Source organism: Budorcas taxicolor, chromosome 16, assembly GCF_023091745.1.
Source record: "Budorcas taxicolor isolate Tak-1 chromosome 16, Takin1.1, whole genome shotgun sequence".
NCBI classification, from domain to species: Eukaryota; Metazoa; Chordata; class Mammalia; order Artiodactyla; family Bovidae; genus Budorcas; species Budorcas taxicolor.
Window position 1 is genome coordinate 32,882,932 of NC_068925.1, and position 23,796 is coordinate 32,906,727.

General features: G+C 45.1%; 1 protein-coding gene across 1 annotated transcript in view; it reads right to left on the minus strand.

Moving 5' to 3' along the window:
* Positions 1-23,796, minus strand: part of KIF26B (kinesin family member 26B) — a 509,132-nt gene that overhangs the window by 303,270 nt on the left and 182,066 nt on the right. Inside the window, exon 3 of the mRNA XM_052653992.1 lies at positions 9,050-9,586. Within this exon, the coding sequence (XP_052509952.1) occupies positions 9,050-9,586 (537 nt within the window). The remainder of the gene's footprint in view (positions 1-9,049; positions 9,587-23,796) is intronic.

Sequence of the window (23,796 nt, forward strand, 5' to 3'; positions counted from 1 at the left end):
AGAAACGCTTTTAAGTAGCACAGCACCTACACACTATTTTTAGCCTCTTTCTGGACCCTAGAACTATTGCTGAAGAAAAAAAAAAAACAAGAACCATTCCACCAACCTAACCCCAGCGATCAGCTTGGTCAGTAGGAAAGGAACGGAAGCTTCCTGCATTGGTCAATTAGGTAGGTCATCAGCATAAGCTGACAGACCCCAGGGAGCACTCCAGGAAGTACTGTTTACATGTATACCAATGGCTGTAAAGGCACATATAACAGTATGTGTGTATAAAAGCATATAACAGTATTATATGTGTAAATTCAGAAGAGGAGGTTGTTATTCTACAAAGAAACACACGTGAATATTTTTTCATTTTGTCTGACTTGAAGTATTCTCCAGCTGTACAAGGGTGTATGGATATGACCTTCTCCCCTGCTTTCTTTATTTTGCCCTTTGTATCTTTTCCCCTTCCCTTCAGTCTTCTCTATCCACAGGACAGAACAAGAATGTGCCACTGCTGACCAGCTGTGAACATCTGCACCTCCCCGTTTCTCAGAAGCGGGATCAGCGGGAACAAGCATGGGTTCCTCACCTCCTCAATGCTACCGTCATCTTCACCCGTCTGGCTGGCATCTATCTATCTGTAGTCAGAGGAACAGTGACCCCAAATTCATGTCCACCCTAAGCCTCAGCATGTGACCTTACCTGGACATAGCATCTTTGCAGATGTAATTAGTTAAGGGTTGAGATGACATCATACTGAATTAAAGCAGGTCCTAAATTCAACGACCAGTGTCCTTATAATAAGAGGAAAGTGACAGATGGAGGAGAAAGCCATGTGAAGACAGAGGGGGAGACTGGAGTGACACGGCAAGAAGCCAAAGAATGCTTGCTGGAAGAGACAAGGAAGGATTCTCCCACAGGCTCGTCAGAGGAAGCTCGGCCCTGCCAACACACCTTGATTGTGGACTTCAAGTCTCCAGACAGAACCATGAGCCAATGAATTTTTGTTATTTTAAGCCACTTAGTTTGTAGTCATTTTACTATGGCAGCCCTAGGAAACAGAATATACCATCATCTATCTGTCTGTCTGTCTTTCTATCTGCATTGTTCTCTTCCCTATACTTACTACACTGCTGCTGCTGTTAAGTCGCTTCAGTCATGTCCGACTCTGTGCAACCCCAGAGACGGCAGCCCACCAGGCTCCCCTGTCCCTGGGAATCTCCAGGCAAGAACACTGGAGTGGGTTGCCATTTCCATCTCCAATGCATGAAAGTGAAAGTGAAAGTGAAGACGCTCAGTCATGTCTGACTCTTAGCAACCCCATGGACCGCAGCCTACCAGGCTCCTCCATCCATGGGATTTTCCAGGCAAGAGTACTGGAGTGGGGTGCCATCGCCTTCTCTGCTTATTACACTGCTGCCAGATAAATGGTTCTTTAAAGCTGGGGTTCTTTGCCCTGGCAGTTCAAACCAAAGCCTGGGTCCCACCTGAGATATTCTGATTTCATTGGTCTAGACTATGGCTTAGGCACCGGTATTTTTCTTTAAAGCCCCCAAGTGATTCTAGTTGAGAACTCCTGCTGTCAACAAGGAAATCTTTCCATTTTCCAGCTCCAAAATCTCCGGTGGTTGTCTTCTGTCTACTGAATTAAAAGAAAAGGATAGCAACTAACAACTTCTGCTCTCCAGCTGGCAAGGTGCTTCCACATTCATGTGAACCCTCAAAACAGCAGATGACAAAGGACTGAATCCCGGGGCAGTTCTGCGAAACCCCTCCAATCAGGACAGCAGACACGACAGAGAAGATGGGCTTCCTGCTACAGAGATTCCTGCCAAGTCTCTCCTCACCCTCCCACTCCCCAGCTTGCAATGTTTTCTGCAGTTTCAACAGTATGAGATACTTACATAATGGTAATTACTAGCTGCTGATGGAGAGGGCTGTGGTGTGCTTGTTATTATGATGCTGTAACAATAGGGAAATCTGAGACAATTGAAAACCAACCGCGCAGTATGAGTAACCTCTCATTCTGTGGAGGCACCCAAATGAAATAATCTGACTTGCTAATGCACTGTCTGATCCACCGGGTAATGTAGTTTGTTGTGTGGGATGAAAAGCCCATGTTCTTGGCCATCCTGCAGGTTTCCACAGCAACTCCTTGGTCCGTATACCTCATTAACTTCTCCTACCAAGCTTCACAGCTACCCAGTGCTTACCAGGTGTATTAATTTCCTATTCCTGAAGCAAATTACTGAACATTTAGCAGCATAAAGCAGCACGCACATCCATTCTTTACTCCATCAAGTCCAGGTGTCAGACATCTAAAACGGGCTAGATGAGCTGCTTCTTTCTGCAGACTCTAGGGAGAATCTGATTCCTTGATTTTTCCAGCTTTTTAGAAGTTGCTTTCACTGCTTGGCTTGTGACCCCTTCCTCCATCTTCAAAGCCAGCGAAGTTGCACCTTCACTCTTCTGACCTCTGCTTCCATCCTTACATCTTCTCTTTCTGACTCTGTTCCTCTTGTCTCCCTTTTACAAGGACCCTTATGATTACACTGGAATCACTCAGATAATCCAGGATGATCTCCCCATCTTAAGATCCTTAACTTTATTGTATTTGCAGAACCTCTTTTATTTTGTAAGGTAGCATATCCATAGGTTTCAGGGATAAGGACATGAACATCTTTGAAGGTCCTCTTCTAGCCTCCTGGGCTTCCCTGATAACACTGGTGGTAAAGAACCTGTGAGGCAACGCAGGAGATATAAGAGACGAGGGTTCAATCCCTGGGCCGGGAAGATCCCCTGGAGGAGGGCATGGCAACCCATCCCAGTACTCTTTCCTGCAGTATCCCATGAACAGAGAAGCCTGGCAGGCTACGGTCCATAGGACTGCAAAGGGTCGGACATGACCAAAGTGACTTAGCACACACACACTAATTCAGCCTACCACCCAAGTAAATGACTGCTGCTGCTGCTAAGTCACTTCAGTCGTGTCCAACTCTGTGCGACCCCATAGATGGCAGTCCACCAGGCTCCCCCGTCCCTGGGAATCTCCAGGCAAGAACACTGGAGTGGGTTGCCATTTCCTTCTCCAATACATAAAAATGAAAAGTGAAAGTGAAGTCGCTCAGTCGTGTCTGACTCTTCGAGACCCCATGGACCGCAGCCTACCAGGCTCCTCCATCCACGGGATTTTCCAGGCAAGAGTACTGGAGTGGGGTGCCATTGCCTTCTCTGAAGTAAATGACTAGGTAAAAAATATTTTTGAAATTTATTGATGAAGTGTAAGTGTTCCCTTCAGCCCATGGCCCTGCCCATGCTTATAAGAAGTGCTGACTCTTTCAGAATTTCACCCTGAGCACCATATTCTTGAGAAATGCTCTGTCCGTGACAGAAGATACAAACTGATCCTGTTTCCTGTGCCCAGGTTTGTCAAAATGCATAAAGATAAATAACACTCTTTTGACCATCTATAAACAGGAGAAAACAAAAACTCATGATGTCGAATGATCTTGCTGATGTCATAATTTATCAAATTGCAACACTTGATGTTATTGGCCTGCCAGAACAGAGCTGCAGCAAAATGGCACTAGGGCTGGCCCAAGAAAGGCATTTTGTGTATTTCAGGAACAGGCGTCTGACTCTGCAGGGCTGCAAACAACAGGAATGGAAATCCTCCACTACTGACACACAGCAAACACCTGCCCTACTCCTTTGTGAAAAGTGGCTCAGTGAGGAAAGAACATGAGTACACCTCATCCCCCAAGGCAACAGCTCTACTCTCCATATGCTTCTGGGTTTCATGGATTCATCACAGTCAAAGCCTCTGAGCACTGGAACACGAGCGAGCCTCAGAGTCCACCCTCCTCTTCCAAGGGCACCTGGAAGTCCTCAATAAAAGGATCAGCACCAAGTCTTCCCAGAGCTTCTGACTTCAGAAGACCAAGGCCTGGATACTGCCAGGATCCCACAGTTGAGCAAGCTTGGAGCTGCTTTCAGGTTGGTGCTACTATTGCCTCGCTCTTGCCTGTATCTTCAATTACAAAGTCCAATAGTGCCTCTGCAAGAATACTGGAAAGGGTTGCCATTTCCTTCTCCAGGGGATCTTCCAGACCCAGGTATCGAACCTGGGTTTCCTGCATTGCTGGCAGATTCTTTACCATCTGAGACACCAGGGAAGCCCAGGCCTCTGCTTACTATATACAGGTAACTCCTAAAGATATGAGACAATCCCACATGACTTCAGCCAGAGTTTAGTCTGGAATTATTCCTAACATTGACTCTAATGGATGTTTTTTTGAGAAAGCAGGATAACTTTTATCAAACACATATCCTCAAATCAAGGAACGCACACTGAATTCATCATGGATTTATCACCTATGTATTAATTTAACATATTCCTGAATTTTCTCAACAACTTCAATTTATCAAAGTCCCATAAAATAAAACTCTTCAACCCTCTCAAATGTCCCTATTTTGAGTGTGACATCAAAAAACCACCTGGACTACTTTCATTGCACCCAAGGATTTACTGACTATCATTAAGATACTTCATGTTAAAGATTAGCTTGGAGCCGATTAACTGGTGGTTTCCACCCAAAACCTTGAGGTCTGGATAGGCCTTCTACCCTGGAATTTTTTCCTAAATTTAAGGCCAGTCAGGAGAAACAACTTCAGTGTATCCTTGAGACTGGAACTTTCCCTAATGAGTAGCCCTTTTTTTGTATATGTTAGCTGCTGTCAGAGACACAAGAATAAATAAATCTATGTTCTCAAGAAACAAAAGACATCAAACAGAATCAGGAAACTCTACCCAAAAGAAACTTCAAATCTCTCGGCCTTGGTTTCTAGACAGCTGATATTGGGATCCCTGTGTTACAGTTTATAAAACATGTTCATACTTTAAAAAAAAATTGTTCTCTTGCAAGGTAGGGATTTCATTCATAAGGAAAGAGACCAAAATATTAAGCTACTAAAACAAGATTCAACAGTTGGTGGAGCCATGCTCTTGAACTAGGCAGAACCATCTCTAAATCTCCCACCACGGTGCAAAAGGCAATTACTATCCTACAGAAGTGGATTCTAACACAAACATTCTGTGATTAGAGTATTATGCGTCAATTCTTTCCTGTATTTCCTGTATTAAATGTAAATTGGGGAAAAGCAGTTGCCATTCAAAAGAGGTATATAATTAATCTGTGGTGAACTACAAGAAATTAATCCAGACATGTTTTCTCAAAGCTAAAACTCATGTGATAAAATGAAAGTTCTAGAGCATTGCACTGACTGTGCTAAATGTCTGTAAGTTAATAAAAGAACATCTTTCTTTTAAACAGTCCACCTTATCAGCTTCTGTGAAATTGACTTGCTATGATATTTAATGAAAAAAATTATCTGCAGTTTGTTCGCCATTTTTTAATATAATCTCAATGCTTCCTAAATTACTATTTTTCTTACCTGTCTGGATAGATTCTTATTTATCTGCAGTGCTTATAGGTTCCCACTCTTTCTGGAGGTAATCGAGAAACATGAAGGATCTAGCAAAAGAGAATCAAGAAATCTTCCTACTGCAGCCTTTAAAGACTGCGTCCCTGGGGACTCATAGGATTAAACAATCCACCTGCAAATGGTCAGGAAGATCCCCTGGAGAAGGGAATGGCAACCCACTCCAGTATTCTGGCCTGGAGAATCCCATGGACAGAGGAGCTTGGCAGGCTACAGCCTATGGAGTTGGACACAACTGAGCAACTAACAGTTTCACTTTTTCACTTTCACACACACACAGTGCTGTGGGAAACAGGGAACTTGAGGGGCTTGAGGGACACTTCTCTCTCCCATACAGAGGTTTTACTCTGCTCACTGTTGCAAAGCCCATCCTCATTCTTGTCATCCCCCTGTACTTAAGTGGCAGAACAGCCTCCTCTTCTCCCTTGCTTCTACAGGCTCCAGGTTTGCTGGTGTGGAGCAGCGCAGTCGGCAGCAACAAAGTCCAGATAGATACTTCTCTGCCCAGAGAACGGCTTTGGCACTAAGCCAGAGGACCATCTGCTCTGTGGAGAGGGAAGTGGGAGTAAGGGTGAGCAGGAAAAGTGAGGTCAGCTTTCAGAGCAGTCAACCATCTCTGGCAAGCTGGCCAGACTGTGAACTGCAGAATATTTACTGCAGGGAGATGTCCATAAGAGGAGCCATGCAGTCTAGCCAGACCCAGAGCCCCCACCCCAGGGCATGAGGATAATATAGTCACAACACGGGGACATTGGTTCACCAGGCACCAAATCTCTTTATCCCAGAGAGATTTCCTCTGATCCCTTTAACTACTGCTCGGGGGAAATGCAGAAATTAGTCTGTTCTGAGTTGGAAAGAAGCAATTGAATGTATCCAGGATGATCTCAAGTTGGTAGCTGCGTGAATCACCTTTGTGCCTGCCTTTGGCCACATCAACACACTCTTGCCCCATGGGCTGGACTTCAAGCCCTTCTGCAGGCTCTCAGAGCACACTGGGCATCTGTCTATACTTGCAAGCACCTCCCTGGATTATAACACATAGTTCCCCTGCCTTCTCCACTAAGGACCACAGGACAGGAGCCCCAACCAACACACAGCATAGTGTCTGGCACTTGGGAGAGCTTATAGACACTTGTTATTGTACAGGAAATTCTTTTTCCTCTGAGGTGGAGCATGGGGAAGGAAGAGCAGAAAGAATTGTTGCATATTTTATTTTAAATGTACCAGTAATCCTCAATCTTCCTTTTAAACACCCTATTCAGTCCCCCACCCCCCACACAGACTTCCCCCACACTCTGGATTTTTTATATGAAAGCTCCAGTTCCAAGTTCTTCTGTCCTCACTCACCAGCACTGTGCAGCAGCTGAATCTTCTAACTAGCGCCTGATACATGTTACAAGTGCTCTGGGGCCCTGGAAGGTGAAATGTGAGTTGTCTGTGTAACATGAGTGAGTGTGTGGCTAGCACAACCCAGGATGTGTTGAAAATATGACCTGGGTAGAAGGATGTGCACCAGAGCATTTTATTTATAGTAGTAAAAACCTAAACTCAAACAATTGATGCTCGGTTATATAAATCAGGACATATTCATATATGGGTAGTATTTATATAATGGAATATTAGGCTACCATTAAAGATCCTGTTTTAGAAAAATATATAATGATGGGGAAATACCATGAAGTACATTAAGCAAAAAGCAAATCACAGAACTGAATATTATCACAATTTTAGAAACTGCATGCGTATAAAATCCTGGGAGGAAATATACCCAAAAGCTGTGAATTTCTATTTCTGGGTGTTGTTGCTTTTTAAAGTCTGTCTTGAATTTTTTCATGTTTTTAAAATTTTATTTTACAACAGACATGTATCACTTTTTATAATTTCTAAAACTATTTTTAAATTACAAACCAAAAAAAACCCAAGCATATTATTCAATAATGGAAAGAAGTTATTCTGTTCCTGCCCTAGATGGTTATAGTCAAGCATTACACTATGAAGTCCCACCCAGGGTGCCACTGGTTTCTCATTATATTTTTATCCACAACCCAGAAAATTCTATCCAAAAGTGAAGTGGCAGGCAGGCCCCCACAGGTCAAAATAGGAGGCCTTTTTTTTTTTGGTGTACCATGTCTTAAAAGAAACCATAGCTGGAAAAGATGTTGAGATAAGTGTTCTGGGGTAAGTTCAGAAAGTTGGAAGCAGCCAGGGCAGGGAAAGCCATTCTCCTGGGCAGGGAAGACCTGGTGCTACTCTGGCACCAGCTGTTCGGCCACAGGCAATTATTCCATTTCTTTAAGCATCCTGTTTCCCCATCTGTAAGGGGAAGATCCAACATCTGTCTTGCTGACCTCACAGGTGTATGGGGCCGGTTGGGGGGGGGTATTAAATAAAATGATGTGTGCTCTATATTTTGTCAACTATATAGCATCAGCAGGTAAATGAAAAGCTTAGCCGTCCAAGGTTACTAACTTCTCAAGGTAAAGATCCACGCTCCCCACTTTCTTTCAAGATATCAAGAGAAACAATCTCTACTCCCTTTTACACTCTAGAAAAGTCACCAGGAATTTTATCAGCTGCATGCAACTTATTTTATGTTTCCCTGCACCTCTATCCCATGAAAGAAAAACTACGCTATGCATTCACTCAACTTGTTTCTTTTTTCTCCTGGACACAGGGGTAGACTGGCTTTCTCAGCCTCCCCTGAGGGAAGATGGGACCAGGAGACTGAAATCTCACCCCCTCCAGGCTGGGCCCCCCACCTCTTCCTGGGAGATCCTCCACCCTCTCTCTCTTTCTCCAGTTCCTGGCTGGTTGTACAAGATCTCGTGGAAGACTCTGAGACCGCTGGAAAATGCTGACATGCTATCGATAGATGGAGGAGCCTAGGACCCTATGTCATAGTGGAAGACTACCCACCAAACACCCCATACAACCCCAACACAAGTGAGAAATAACCTGAGACCAACTGTTGCACCAGTTATCCACCTCGACTAGCACATTCAACACCAACACTCTCTGCTGCTTCCCGCCATGAGTGACGCAGCAGACGCAGAGAGCACATGGGGTAAACCCAACCCTCCTCCAGCAGAAAACTCACCCAAGAAAGATTAAGAAAACTTTTTTAGATTCCCTGGCAGACTTAAGACCTGCTCTGTTATTTCTATAGGGAAACTTGAGAGTGTGTGCTAATTTAAATAACAGAAAAGAGAAAATAAGAAAAGGGGAACACATGTTTGGTAACCTCATCCCCCAGTATTTAAAGTGAGATGCAAACAGAAAAGGGTTATGGTCAGTCAAGGTGGGAGAAATGAAGAAGAGAATCTCCCTCTCTTTTGAGAATGGTATAGTCTATGGAAACAGAGCGCCATCTTGGGTCACTGGTCCCTGGATTAAATAGAGACATTTTATCTCTATTTAGCATCATCCAGCAGGGCTAATGGAAACACTAGGCTCTGCACTGGGGAGTTCCCAGAGGGACAAAGTAGAGAAAGAAAGTGCTACCCACTTCTTTGCTTTGATTGTAGCCAACCCTGTCCTTTTTTACTCAGAGGCTACTTACCTGGTAGGGATACAGGGTGACCCCGTTGGTTCTCGACAGGGACCAGGTGCCATCCAGGTACTGGTGAGCCTGGATGGCCACTGAGCTGAGGATGTTCCCATTGCTGGGACTGGTGGCCATCTGGAGACTGACCTTGGCCTGGTGGGTTGGAGACCCACTCTTCTTCTCTGCCCCATTGCTGACCCCGAGGCTGTTGGGTTTGCTGCTATGCTTATTGGTGACAAAGGCTGTGTAGCTGGAGGGGGCATAGGAGGCAGGGACAAAAGCCCAATCCCTGGGCTGCTGGAGCCCCCCCACGTGCCGGGACCCCACCAGAGTGGGGACGTTGGAGAGGGGTGGGGGGGAGCCGGGGGAACCATCAAAGCGCTCGCTGCCAGCCGCCTGTTCCAGGGTCAGCACCATCTGAACGGCCTCCTGCTTCAGCTGGTTCAAGTGGGTGGCACAAATGTCACAGCGGTTGTCCCTGTCATTCCATGCCTTCCGGATGGTGTTGGGGACCTGGAGCTTGTCGTGAATCACAGCCGAGAAAGCAGGATCCTGGAGAACACATAAACAAACAAACAAAGAAAAAAACAGAGAGCCTATAAATCAAGGCTGGTAAGTGCAATTCAGATGTCTAGTTTATGAGTTAAGCCCTTCATATATCCAAGAAGTTGGATTGTTTGATTGACATCCAGCAGAAATGAGCAGCCAGATTGGCAGATGAGCCTCTGGTTGACAAACACATCTGACAAATGTAATATTTTATAATGGAGACATTAAGGAATTAAATAAATAAATAAACAAACAAACAAATATATATATATATATATATTTCTAAGCATCCTCCTTACCAGGCTAGTCAAGTAAGAACATTCCAGACTTTTCCCCTTGTGTCCACGGTAGCTATATAGGCATACCTGGTTGCTCTCAAGGTGTTCACAAATGGGTGAAGTAGACACGAATGGGTGTCCAGGCCTGGTGGGGGTGAGTGCAGCCACTCTGGACTGATGCTCTGTGCCCCAACCCATGAACTATGAAAACTTGGTAGCAGATGGAGGCACTACTTGTGACCCAGAACAGAGATTCTATTCCAAGAAAACCCTGGCCTCATTAGCATCGTTTGCTAAGTTCCACTGGAAGAAAAACCAACTAAACAGATTCTGGCCCAGAGATACAGCCTCTCCAGCAGTCCAACAAACCCCTCCAGAGCCCCCATGTTTACTGTTGGCCCCCAGCAGGCTGGCCATGCCCACACCCACGTAGCTGACATTCTGAACCATCAGAAGAAAAATATCTCCTTCATAAACAGTCCAAGATACTTTTCCCCAGAAACTTCATCTAAAACTATTAAAAACTCTTTTGCTCAGAAGCATATATGTAAAAGAAACCAGAAAATGAATTTAATGAAGATAATTTCTTTCATTTGTGTGTGTGCATGTATGCTAAGTCGCTTCAGTCATGTCCAACTCTTTGCAACCCTATGGACTATAGCCCACCAGGCTCCTCTGTCCATGAGATTCTCCAGGCAAGAAAACTGGAGTGGGTTGCCATACCTTCCTCCAAGGGATCTTCCAACCCAGGGATCAAACCCGAGTCTCTCTTACAGCTCCTACATTGGCAGGCAGGTTCATTACCACTAGCACCACTTGGGAAGCTCCTTTCTTCATTTACTTTGCTTTAATTTTGTGGGAAAGCAGGACTGCACAGAGAAACAAGCACCAGGTGTGTTAACCGGTTATCAAAATACTTGGATTCTAGTTCCAGTTCTGCTACTCATTAGCTGTGTGACCTTGGACAACTTACGGAGCCTCTCTGAACCTCTCATCTGTCACTCAAGGCCATGGCCTATCTTTACTGTAGGGTTCTTCCCGCTCCATGACTCTGTGTAGGGAAATGGGGATACCGTAGGTACACTGTAGGATACAATGTCTGCAGAAATGGACAGAGCTCCTGTGCTGTTTGGGGGCCTGGTTGAACTTTTGAGATTCCACAACTGCTGCAAGTAACTCATGAGGCTTATCTCAACGTGTATTTTCCTGAGGACATTAGAAGAAAATCTTCCCTTCTGAAATCTGTGGTATCTATCACGGAGTGGAAACCCCATCAGGGCTGAGCAGGATTTGATGAGCTGGGGGTGAGGGGGGCAGTGTGGAGCAGCCAGGGTGGGCAGGGAGATCAGCGATGGGAGGGTCACTCTTCATTATGATCCATCTTGATTACGGGCTCCAGCATTTTGTTTTCCCTGTTTAACTACCCTGAACAGCTCCTCAGCATGCACTGATTAATTGATTAATAAATCAAGAGGCCTCTTTACACAGCAGCAGCAAGGAGTGGCTCAGAGGGGTAGAAACTCAAGACGGTCATAGAAAATGATGAGAAACAATAGGAGGTCAAGGTTGACCAAGTCTGACTGATGAAGTGAGGCAAACCATATGAGGCCTGTTTGTGGCGCCCCTTCTCAGCTGCTCTGTCCAGAGTCCCTGACCAAAACTCAGCACATGTGGGACCCAAAAGGACCCCTAGGGACCATTCTAGAGCAGACCATCACCCCAGTTTCCAAATAAGAAAACTGAGCCACCAAAAGGGTTAAAAGCTTGGACTATACCCAGACTAGTTGACCTCTATCTAGTCCATGATTTTCCACTGCAAGAGCCAAACAGCCATCTTCATCAATGGACTCAGAATTTTGCGCAGACATAAGGTTTTCACCACCTTCACCTATGAAATGTTCGTTTAATCAAAAGGAAATATTTGGGGCCCCGTATGTGTCAAAATACAGTTTCTTGCTTTTCACATAATATTACATACTGAGCATTTTTCCTTGTCAATATATGTCATTTGAAAATGTGATTTTTTTAAATGACCACATGGTATTTTATCCTGTAGTTGTTTCATACGTCATTTTTTAATTCCCACGTCTACTACCTAATTAGAGGCAGGGTGAGAAATCAGAGACTGGCATTCAAAAGCAATCTGCTCCCCATGGCTTATGCTTTCAAGGCGCCAAACTGTTTGGTTTCAAGAAAGCTCAAATTAATTGCTTACTTAGAATATTTTTGTTAACCCATCACCTGAAGTAGCATCATAGGGAAAAGGGAGATATAAGACCAGCCCCATCCACACATCACAGTTGATTTTAGATTCCTGTAGAATCTGGATTTGACTCTGACGTCTGCAGCTGGAGTAGAAAAGATACATCCCCTCCACAAAAACTGCCTAATGCTGAGGACTCATTTTCTCTCTTCTTTCTTGGTTTTCACACTCTCCCTTGAAGTACCTTCCTCACTTAGCCTGCTACTGTTTGCTGCTTGACTTCCCACATGGAACAAACAATACATGTTGTCTGTGCAGCAGGCTGGGGATCTTGGTTCCTGTTCTGAGTTCAGACTCCAAGGAAGCCTCTTGGCTCCTGGACTACCCAGTGCCAGGTCCCCTTGCTGCCCCCTCTAGTCTGGGAACAACCAGGACACACTCAGGCACATGGAGCCCAGCACTCCCCCCCCAGTTCCCAAGGCACTGACAAATCCATCAGGAGCACTGCAGCTGAGCCCACAACTAGGATGGCCCCTGACATCCAGGAAGTGGCAAAGCCCAGAGCCCACCACTGCCTCATCCAGAGGAAAGCGAGATGGGTGGTTTAATGAGTCTGCCATTGCTGACGGATGTCAAGAGGTGTTCCCAAAATTAAGCCACCCTTGATCTGAAACCTTAAGTGAGTTCTTAGCATCAAAAGGCCTCAGTAAGTCAAAAGGTACGTCTTAGGGAAACGAAAATCCCTTTCAAGTGCTGGTCTACATACTGTAAATATTTTAGTGCACCTCAAAACTTCAAAGAGGAAAGATCAACAGACAGAGTCTTCTGTAAGTGATGGCATAAAGGGAATACTGCTTCCTGGGAGAGTAGGAATAAACAGGGAGAAGAGAAGCCTTCAGGATCATGGAAGGCTCACACATGCTGAGTTCTCCGGACATGGACAGGAAAGGACTGTTGTGGCCCCAGGGGATGGACTAGGGGAGTGCCCTCCGGTTCAGCTCGCACCGGAAGAAACCTGGACCCAGAGAGGGAATGGGCTTAGTACGCAGTCTGGCATGCTACCTACCGTGTGGACTCAAACACTTTCATACTGTCTTGTCCTGACTCATCTTGTGACCTCCGAAAGTCAGATGGGAATAACAGGAATGTGTGCACAGCCAAACCTCTATTTTTGGAGTCCTGATTTTTATTTCAGCACCTTGGAAAATGGGCTAATGGCATTTGGGCAATGTTTTCATCTTAAGTTTTCAACTTAAGGATTCTGTGCTCAAAACATTCTCATCTTCCAAAAATAATACAAAATTATTATTATTCCACATGCATCATGGAGAGGAATTCAAGAAAACACTTAGGAAACTGATAAAGGTCTTCAGGGGGCTTCCCTGGTAGCTCAGAGGTAAAGAACTCCCCTGCCAATACAGGAGACGTAGGAGACGTGGGTTTGATCCCTGGGTCAGGAAGATCCCCTGGAGGAGGAAATGGCAACCCACTCCAGTGTTCTTGCCTGGAGAATTCCATGAACAGAGGAGCCTGGACATGACTTGGCTAGTGACTAAACAACAGAAGGTCCTTAGAAGGAAAGTTAGGGATAAATGAAGTTAATATGAGTGTGTGCGCGCTCAGTTGCTCATGCAGACACCTACGTCTGCCCACTTAGCGACTGCTACAAAGAGAACGCCAGAAAATGGGTTTCCCATCCCTAGCTCTTCTAGGGATTGTTTCAGGGAAACCGGTGCCCTGCCTCGTCCCCTGGAGGCCTCTCACGATCTAATGGCTCTCTAAGATCGCCGCACGTGCATTCCAGCAGACTGAGCTCAGACACCAGAAGTCTCTCTGCCTCGGGCAAGGGCATCCCAACCCATGGCTTCCACAGCCATCTGCGTCCCAGTGACTGGGAATTCTCCATCTCCACCCCTACCTGGCCTTTCTCCTGAACACTAAGCCTTACAGGCCCCTGGAAAACTTCATCCAGATAAACACTCTTCAAACTGACCATTCAAAATTCATTTTATTTCCCCCTAATCCTATTCTTATTTCAATAGTCACTATCAAACTAAATAGTGCTATTATTCACTCAGGGACCCAGGCTAGAAATCTAGAACCTTCTTGCCTCCTCCTGTTCCCTTCAATCCAATCACAAAGTGTAGGAAATGGTCTTTCCTAAAAGCTCTTGAATGGTCCCTCCTCTCCTTGCTCAATGCCATGAGAAAGCTTTTAGCATTTCTCACATCATCATGGTCTCCCAGATTATAGCCTGGACCGCAAAACCCTCCCCACAACAACAACAACAACAAAAAGATAAAACAGAAATCAGTCACCATCCTGCTTTCCTACAACTCCACTCTGGAAACTATCTTATTATCTGTAGTTTTTATTTGCAGAACTGTTTGTCTGTTAGACTGTCAGCCCCTTAAGAGGAAATATCCTTTCCATCTTTAATTCCTCCAAGTCTAGAATAGTGTCTACTTCACTGCAGGGCCCAACAAACATTTGTCAAATAAACAAATTGAAAGAACTCAACCAAAGCTAAAACGATCAATAATGAAGTTGGTCTTGGTCCATCTGTCATTTATTTTGTCTACGTGAGCTAGTTGCCTCTTATAAAAATGACCATGAAATAAATTCCTTCAAATCTAAAGCTAATATACTTTTCCAATAGCACTTGTTCTGCCTGACTAAAGAGCCTAAAGTGAGTCAGCCGTAATCTAGGTAGCTTCCTTTTACCTGAAGCTTTCTTAAACTACCAGAACAGATCCTCTATGCTCTCCTCGATACACAATCTATTACTCTTTTCTCTAAGTTCCCAAGAAAATGATGTTGATATGCAAAGGAACTTTTTTAACCATCAGGCCAGCTCATCAGCAGGCCACCAAGAGAAATCTACTGAAGGGAAAACTCCACATCAATACCACACCCCTGGTCCAGTAGGGCTAGGCCCCGGCAAGCGGGCAATGTGCTTATTTTCCAAGAGCCAGCAGCCAGGTTTCCACACATGGGGCAGGGCTGCTAATGAGCGTGGGAAGTCTGTGGAACCCGAGCCGGAAAGCAAGAGCTACCGCCCCGGCAAACCAAGCTGTTTACTAGCATCTTCACTGCTTTCTGTCCCAGTTCATCTTCTAAGGGATGGTCTCCTCGGTAATGAACACTCAAGCCAGTTTTGAGGACAGGATTTTTTTCCCCAGCTTTATTTTGGCCAAGAGTACTTAGAGTGCATTCCCGCAAAGCCTCTGGGTCTGTGAGGAAGACAACAGCTGGAGTCAGAGTCCAGCGTGAGTTGTGCAAACGCCTGCTGATGTTTGCTCCTGGTTTATTATTCTAGAGGCCTCTAGTAACAAGCTCAACAAGATTTAAACTGTTCTTCAAAGGCAGTTTTTTTCCACTTTGTCCCTAAACTTTCTTCTTCCATAAATGCTATCCCATGAGGCCCAGAATGGTGGCTAGAACTCCAAGAATGCAATGTTTTGTTCCCCAAGGCAGGCAGTTTCCCAGAAGATCAAGGGACTTTACCCTCACACACCTTGTAATCTTTCTATCCGAGGGTCTGCCTCCAGCCCCCTCCCCGCCCCCTGCCACATTCCCCATCCGTGTCCTTTCCATCTCAAGAATCTCAGCATTCTTCCCAGCTATTCCCAAAGGCAAGTGTCCATATTAATGATTCTCTGTTTTGACTGGAAATAGCAAAATTGGCAGTTTGCAGAACAACAGATAGCAAACCTCAGGTGAATCTGACCCAAGAAAACAAATTTTTTTTCTCTTAACTTTTTATTTTGTATTGGGGTATTGCTGATGAACAATGCTGTGATAGTTTCAGATGAACAGCAGAGGGACTCAGCCACACATATACATGTATCCATTCTCCCCAAGACCCTTCTCCCATCTAGGCTGCCACATAAACATTCTCATTCATGCCTAAACATTCAAATATTTGAATTCAAATGTCTCAGAAGAACTTGGACTTTTCCAACTTGGTAATTTCAGAAGGAGAAAAAAACAAAATTTCACTTAGCCATTGGTATTACTAGGAATAAGACTCTAAAACCTGACATCTAAGGATACCCCAAAATGCCAACCAGTGGGTGTGATTGCTTCCTCAGGAAGATCTGGTTCCTCCATGCTCCTCAGCCCTGATCTAGCATCTCACTGCCCATATGTGTTTGATGGGACATGCAAGATCGAGGGGATGCAAAGGATTGGGGAATCCAGAATGTCTCTCACATAAGACTCTACTCACCATCTGTCATGCTGAATCTACCCAGCAAGAATGGACAAATAAACATTAATATCCTTTACTCCTGTTGTTCAGAGTTCCCAAATGCACAAACAAGGCAGAGAACCAATTAGAAAGTGTGACAAGCAGTGGCATCCCAGTGCTCTTTGTCGAGAAGAGTGACCACCCTCACAAGCTGCCATTCTCGCTGACTTACTGTGGGAACTCAAGAAAGTCCCTGAGTGTCTCACTCAGCTGGGCAAAGGGGACACAGCAGGGTTCATTCTCCAAAGTTAGTGACAGGGAGAAAGAGGGGCATGAAAGAGGGGACTGGGTGCACGGCAGAGTCTGTTCCAGGTGAGGTCTGAGACAACCCAAAGAACCAGCACCACAGTGATGGCAGCTCAGCCAGGCCCTGGAATCACAGCTGGCCCACAGATCTGCTCTGCACACCTGAAATTTCCTAGCCTTCCGGGCCTCATCCAGACCCCAGGCTTTTTATCATTATTGGACTCCAGCACTGATCTTGCATGGAAAAAAGAATGAATATAAAAGATGCTGGGTAATGAGCTCAGAAAGACCAAAAAGAAAAAAAGAAAAAAAAAAGTCAAAGGAAGAAATGTTAAATGTCAGACCAAAGTTGTTCTATATAAGAAACCAAATTAACCTGGACTGTAGTGACTTTGCACATGGCCTAAGCCACCCCGCCTAGTGTTACAGACGAGAGATGCTGGCCCATTAGAGATGCACATGTGCTTCAATTTGAATGATTATATTCAGGACGCGAGGCTGCTGGGAGCACCAGAGGCAGGCAGGATGCAATTAACAGGGCTGCTTGCTGCAACATGTGAAAAAGTGTTGCATATGATAAGACTTATCTGCTTCAAAGGAAAAAGGAGATTTTTAATTGGAACTTCATATGATTAAGAAAACTTCATGGATTCTTTTGAGGAAAAGAATAGTTGAGGTATTTCTCATCACAACCACAGAAATTATTTTTCTGTCTATGTCTCTCATCTTTTCCAACTGGAGGGCATGGACAGTGTCTTGATGCTTTTGAAAAAGCTTGTTAGTGAGTATAGGAGGTTCAGATGCTCCCTGGTGGCTCAGATGGTAAAGAATCTGCCTGCAATGTAGGAGACCTGAGTTTGATCCCTGGGTGGGGAAGATTCCCCCGGAGAAGGACATGGCACTCCAGTATTCTTGCCTGGAGAATTCCATGGACAGAGGAGCCTGGTGGGCTACAGTCCATGGGGTCACAAACAATCAGATAGGACTGAGTGACTAACACTTCCACTCTCATGGGAGGATCAAGACCTGTCTCCATAACTCAGTAGCTGTGGGACAGGAAGCCATTTTTAAAAACCTATCCAAGCCTCAGTCTCCTTAAATGTAAAAATGGAAAATGATAATAGTCCCTATTTTAATGAGTTATGTAAGTATTATATGTGCAACATGTTTAGCACAGTCCTGATGCCTGGCTCAGGAAGATCCTCAGGGACAGGAAATGGCAACCCTCTCCAGTATTCTTGCTGAAAGAACCCCATGAAAAGGCAAAAATGATGAGCCTCCCACGTTGGAAGGTGTCAGATATGCAGATGATACCCCTCTGCAGAAAGTGAAGAGTATCTAAAGAGCCTCTTGATGAAAGTGAAAGAGAAGAGTGAAAAAGCTGGCTTGAAACTCAATGCTAAAAAAACGAAGATCATGGCATCTGGTCCCATCACTTCATGGCAAATAGATGGGGAAACAATGGAAACAGTAACAGACTTTATTTTCTTGGGCTCCAAAATCACCACAGATGGTGACTGCAGTCATGAAATTAAAAGACACTTGCTCCTTGGAAGAAAAGCTATGACAAACCTAGACAGTATATTCAAAAGCAGAGACATTACTTTGCCGACAAAGATCTGTATAGTCAAAGCTATGATTTTTCCAGTAGTCATGAATGGATGTGAGTTGGACCATAAAAAAGGCTGAGCACTGAAGCATTGATGCTTTTGAACTGTGGTGTTGGAGAAGACTCTTGAGAGTCCCTTGCTCTGCAAGGAGATCTAACCAGTCCATCCTAAAGGAAATCAGCCCTGAATATTCATTGGAAGGACTGATGCTGAAGCTGAAGCTCCAATACTTTGGCCACCTGATGTGAAGAACTGACTCATTTGAAAAGACCGTGATGCTGGGAAAGACTGAAAGAAAAGGAGAAGAAGACGGCGGAGGATGAGTTGGTTAGATAGCATCACTAATTCAATGCCTATAAGTTGGAGCAAACTCAGGGAGACAGTGAAGGACAAGGGACCCTGTCATGCTGCAGTCCATGGGATTGCAAAGAGATGGACACAACTTAGCAACTGAACAGATTAGATGTACTTTTTACTTGTGGTCTATGATGAACCATCAGGGGGCAAATGGATTTCTTATCCATCTGTAAGTAGTTGTATTAAAGTGAAAAGTCGCTCAATCATGTCCAACCCTTTGCGACCCCATGGACTATGTAGCCTGCCAGGCTCCTCTGTCCATGGAATTCTCCAGGCAAGAATACCGGAGTGGGTAGCCGTTCCCTTCTCCAGAGGATCTTCCCAAGCCAGGGACTGAACCCAAATCTCCTGCATTGCAGGCAGATTCTTTACCGTCTGAGTTACCAGTGAAGCCTAAGAATACTGGAGTGGGTAGCCTATCCCATCTCCAGCAGATCTTCCGGTCCCAGAAATCAAACCGGTCTCCTGCATTGTAGGTGGATTCTTTACCAGCTGAACTACCAGTGAAGCCCAAGTTGTATTAAGGAATCTCTTAATTATCTAATTATGAAATTTCCTAATGTTTCTTTTTATTTCTTTAATTGATTTTATGTGTATGAAACACTGCAGAAATGTACTTCGCTATGTTTTCTTGGACTTACTACACAAAGATAAAGTACCTAAAATTTGGTGTTGCTGCTGTTGTTTTTAAAAGATGGAATTTTAGCAGATAAACTCTGTTTTGACCATGCGCTGATGTGCTCAGTTGTGGCCGACTCTCTGTGACCCCATGAACTGTAGCCCGCCAGGTCCATGGAATTTTCCAGGCAAGAATACTGGATTGGGTTGCCATTTCCTTCTCCAGTTTTGACCATAAACCACAACAAACTTAAAGACTTCTGCTGGTCCCCCTGTGAGCTAAACCTTACAACCCAGTGTCAAGGGCCCCGTGTAATTTACTTCAAGCTGTCCTGTCAGACATCTTTCTCTGGGTTCCTCATGTGACCCTGCAGGACAGGCAGGGTGGTTTCCCTCTGCCCCTTAGAAGCTTCTTCATTTCCCCTCTCTGTGCCTTTGCTTACATTCCTACCCTGATGACAATTCCCATCTTGCCTTATAAACCACAAGAAAATTTAGAGGGCTGGGAGTGGGAGGGTAATGGATATGTTCACCAGTGTGATCGTTTCCTGGGTATCTATGTGTGACCAAATATATCAAATTGTATACTTCAGATGTGTACCATTTAGTGAATGTCAATCATATACCCATTACACTAAAAAAAAAAATCTTGTTTATCCATAGTAAGGCCCAGCTCGTCCACAAAGTCTGACTCCCAGGAGGCACTTCCATTGCACTTTTCTGGTCTGAGTGACTCACATTACTTAGCAAACACTTCCTCGTTGGTTAGAGCCATACATGCTCTATCTCCACAATCGTGGTAAATTCCTAGGGGGCAGAAACCATGCCATAATTCCAGCAGTAATGATAACTTCTACGCTTGCCCCCCTGGTATCTACTCCAGACAGCACCCAGGGAGATCCTCATAAGTCTTAAATCTGATCCTAGTGGTCCTTGGCTAAAAATCCTCCCATGGCCCCCACCCTACTTCCCTCAGAGTCAAATCAAAGCATTAGAGTCTGTGTTTACAAAACTCATTTTAGATACCAGTCATCTAGTCATTAAATCTCTGACCCTAAATTGACTGAAGTCTGTGGATTCACTTGGATTACTTATTTCAAGTAGCATTTGCAGGATTAAAATTAAAATTAAAAAGTAATTTGAAGACTCAAAAAATAAAACTAAACAAAAACCCAAAAACACACAAACAAAAAAATCAAAGTGTTTGCACTGGGCTCTACAGGACCTGGCCTCCTGCTCCTTCTCGAACTTCAGCTCCAACCACTGCTCCCTGACTCAGTCTCTCCAATCACAAGGGCCTGAGCTCTTCCTCCATCACACCAGGAATGCTCACTGCCACCTCAGTGGCTCTGTACTCCCTCCTCCTTCTTCATGGAAGACTTGTGCCCTTATATACAGGCCTGACTGTCTCTTACCACCTGCAAGCTGGTCAAATATCCCCTTATAATGAGGCCTCCGTGACCACCTCATTACAGATGTAAGTCACCCCAAGCACTCCCTAACCCTCTGCTCTGCCTTCTGTCATTGTCTAACACAGCAAGAGGATTCCAGAAAAACATCTACTTCTGCTTCATTGACTGTGCTAAAGCCTTTGACTGTGTGGATCACAACAAACTGTGGAAAATTCTGAAAGAGATGGGAATACCAGACCACCTGACCTGCCTCCTGAGAAACCTGTATGCAGGTCAAGAAGTGACAGGATCAGACATGGAACAACAAAATTCAGAAAGGAGTATGTCAAGGCTGTATATTGCCACCTTGCTTATTTAACTTATATGCAGAGTATATCATGTGAAATGCCAGGCTGGATGAAGCACAAGCTAGATTAAAATTGCAGGGAGAAATACCAGTAACCTCAGATATGCAGATGACACCATCCTAATGGCAGAAAGAGAAGAGAAATTAAAGAGCCTCTTGATGAAGGTGAAAGAGGAGAGTGAAAAAGCTAGCTTAAAACTCAACATTCAAAAAATGAAGATCATGGCACCTGGTCCCATCACTTCATGACATCTCGTCCCATCACTTCATGGCAAACAGATGGGGAAGGAAACAATGAAAACAGTGACAGACTTTATTTTGGGGGGCTCCAAAATCACTGGGGTTGGTAACTGCAGCCATGAAATTAAAAGACTCTTGCTCCTTGGAAGGAAAGCTATATTAAAGCAGAGACATTACTTTGCCAACAAAGGTCCGTGTCATCAAAGCTATGGTTTTTTTCAGTGGTCATGCACTGATGTCAGGGCTGGACAATAAAAAAAAGCTGAGCACTGAAGAACTGATGCCTTCAAACTATGGTGCTGAAGAAGACTCTTAAGAGACCCTTGGACTGCAAGGAGATCAAACCAATCAATCCTAAAGGAAATCAACCCTGAATATTCATTGTAAGGACTGATGCTGAAGCTGAGGCTTAATTATTTTGGCCACCTGATGCAGAGAGCCAACTCATTGGAAAAGACCCTGATGCCGGGAAAGATTGACGGTAGGAGGAGAAGAGGACGACAGAGGATGAGATTCTTGGATGGCATCACTGCCTCAACAGACATGATTAAGGCTCCGGGTGCATTTTAATAAATATCCCTGGTGATTCAGTGGTTTGGGGTTACAGAGGAAGGGATGGGAAGGGAGACAGAGATGGGGCAGGGAGAAGGAAGAGGTGTCTCTCCCTTTTAAGTTTCTAAGCCTAGCCGCGGCCTTTGGAGAGAAGTTGGCCATTTCCTGCAGGGCTCACCATGCCACCCAATGGACTGCAACTATTCTGAAAACCTCAACTTTTTCTAGACAATAATTCAAGACAGTGATAAATGGCTCTTGCTTCTCTCCTTACTCCCATAGTTTCAACAGCTGTTGATTTTGATCCCTAGGAGACATTTGGAAATACCTGGGGACATTTTTGTTGTCACAACTGAGACGGGGCTACTGTCATCTGGTGGGTAAAGGCTAAGGATGATGCTAAATGTCTTATCAGTTCAGTTCAGTTCAGTCCATTTCAGTTCAGTCGCTCAGTTGTGTCCGACTCATTGCGACCCCATGAATTGCAGCATGCCAGGCCTCCCTGTCCATCACCAACTCCCAGAGTTCACTCAGACTCATGTCCATCGAGTCCATGATGCCATTCAGCCAACTCATCCTCTGTTGTCCCCTTCTCCTCCTGCCCCCAATCCCTCCCAGCATCAGGGTCTTTTCCAATGAGTCAACTCTTCACATGAGGTGACCAAAGTATTGGAGTTTCAGCTTCAGCATCAGGCCTTCCAATGAACACCCAGGACTGATCTCCTTCAGAATGGACTGGTTGGATCTCCTTGCAGTCCAAGGGACTCTCAAGAGTCTTTTCCAACACCACAGTTCAAAAGCATCAATTCTTCGGCTCTCAGCTTTCTTCACAGTCCAACTCTCACATCCATACATGACCACTGGAAAAACCATAACCTTGACTAGACAGACCTTTGTTAGCAAAGTAATGTCTCTGCTTTTGAATATGCTATCTAGGTTGGTCATAACTTTCCTTCCAAGGAGTAAGCGTCTCTTAATTTATCCTCCAATTAAAAATACATAAATTTTTTTTTAAAAAAATTCTAAAAAGCACAATCTCTACATTGACCTCTGGATACTGGGTATCGGCTGACTAGCGAGCCAGGCACAGAGGGTGTGGGTGAGTGAGCAGGGGGAGGCAGGCTCTGGCCCCAGGCTTATAAACCCCCTACACCATGGCCCCCAGCCTGGGGCTGCCCTTGCTGGTGAGACAGGCACTGCTGGCAGGCCAGGCGATATCTTCTAGAGTGTGGTGGGAGAGGCTGACAGGAGACTCGAGTCCCGACCACACGGAACCGCGGATCTGGCCGGCGGCTCAGGGGGCGGCAGTGAGTCTGTCACGCTCAGCTCTGCCGCCTGCCCCGGGCTGAGAGGGCACCGCTGAGGTTGCTATAACTACGAAATCCTTCAAGCCTCTGGCCAGATTTCATGTCATGGTAACTTTGCAATTTCCCTCTTGGAGAAAGAAAACCAGTGCCATGGCAAGAAAAAGTCATCTCTGAGATGTAATTTGGTGCAATTATAGAGAAGACCAGAGAGTCTTTGTTCCTGCAAAAACCACATTATGTAGCACAGGCTACATGCCAGGTTCCATGCTGGGTGGGTTTGGTGAGTGAAGTCCTAATGGCTTCCTCCGTAAGTGCCCCGGCTGAGGAGACCGAGAGGACGAGGACCTGACCGGACATTTCTCTTTCCACTCTTGATACGTTAGTGATGCCATAACACACCCTTGGCAAGGGAAGTCCTAGATGCATCGGACGGATCACACTTCCAAGACCTAGTTATAAGATCTGAGCTGGGCAGCCCGGAACCTAACCATCTGTGTCCTCAGACATTTGTCTGCTTGTTTGGGGTGGGATGGATTAATCACAGAAGAGCCAGCAATCCTTCTTACCCTTCTTTCTTCCATAATGATCTCAAGTGAAAAGTCACTGAGATGAACAAGACCACTCAAAAAGCTCTGAATATGGGGGGGCTGGGAGGGCTGGAGGCTCGGGACAGGCAGGAAGGCTTTATCCAGCTCCTCTGCCAGCTTTGGTTAGTAACAGTCATTCCTAAGAAGCCAGTTGCTGTGAACTGTTTACAAACCCACAAGTCAGAGAACCAGCCATACAGCCAGC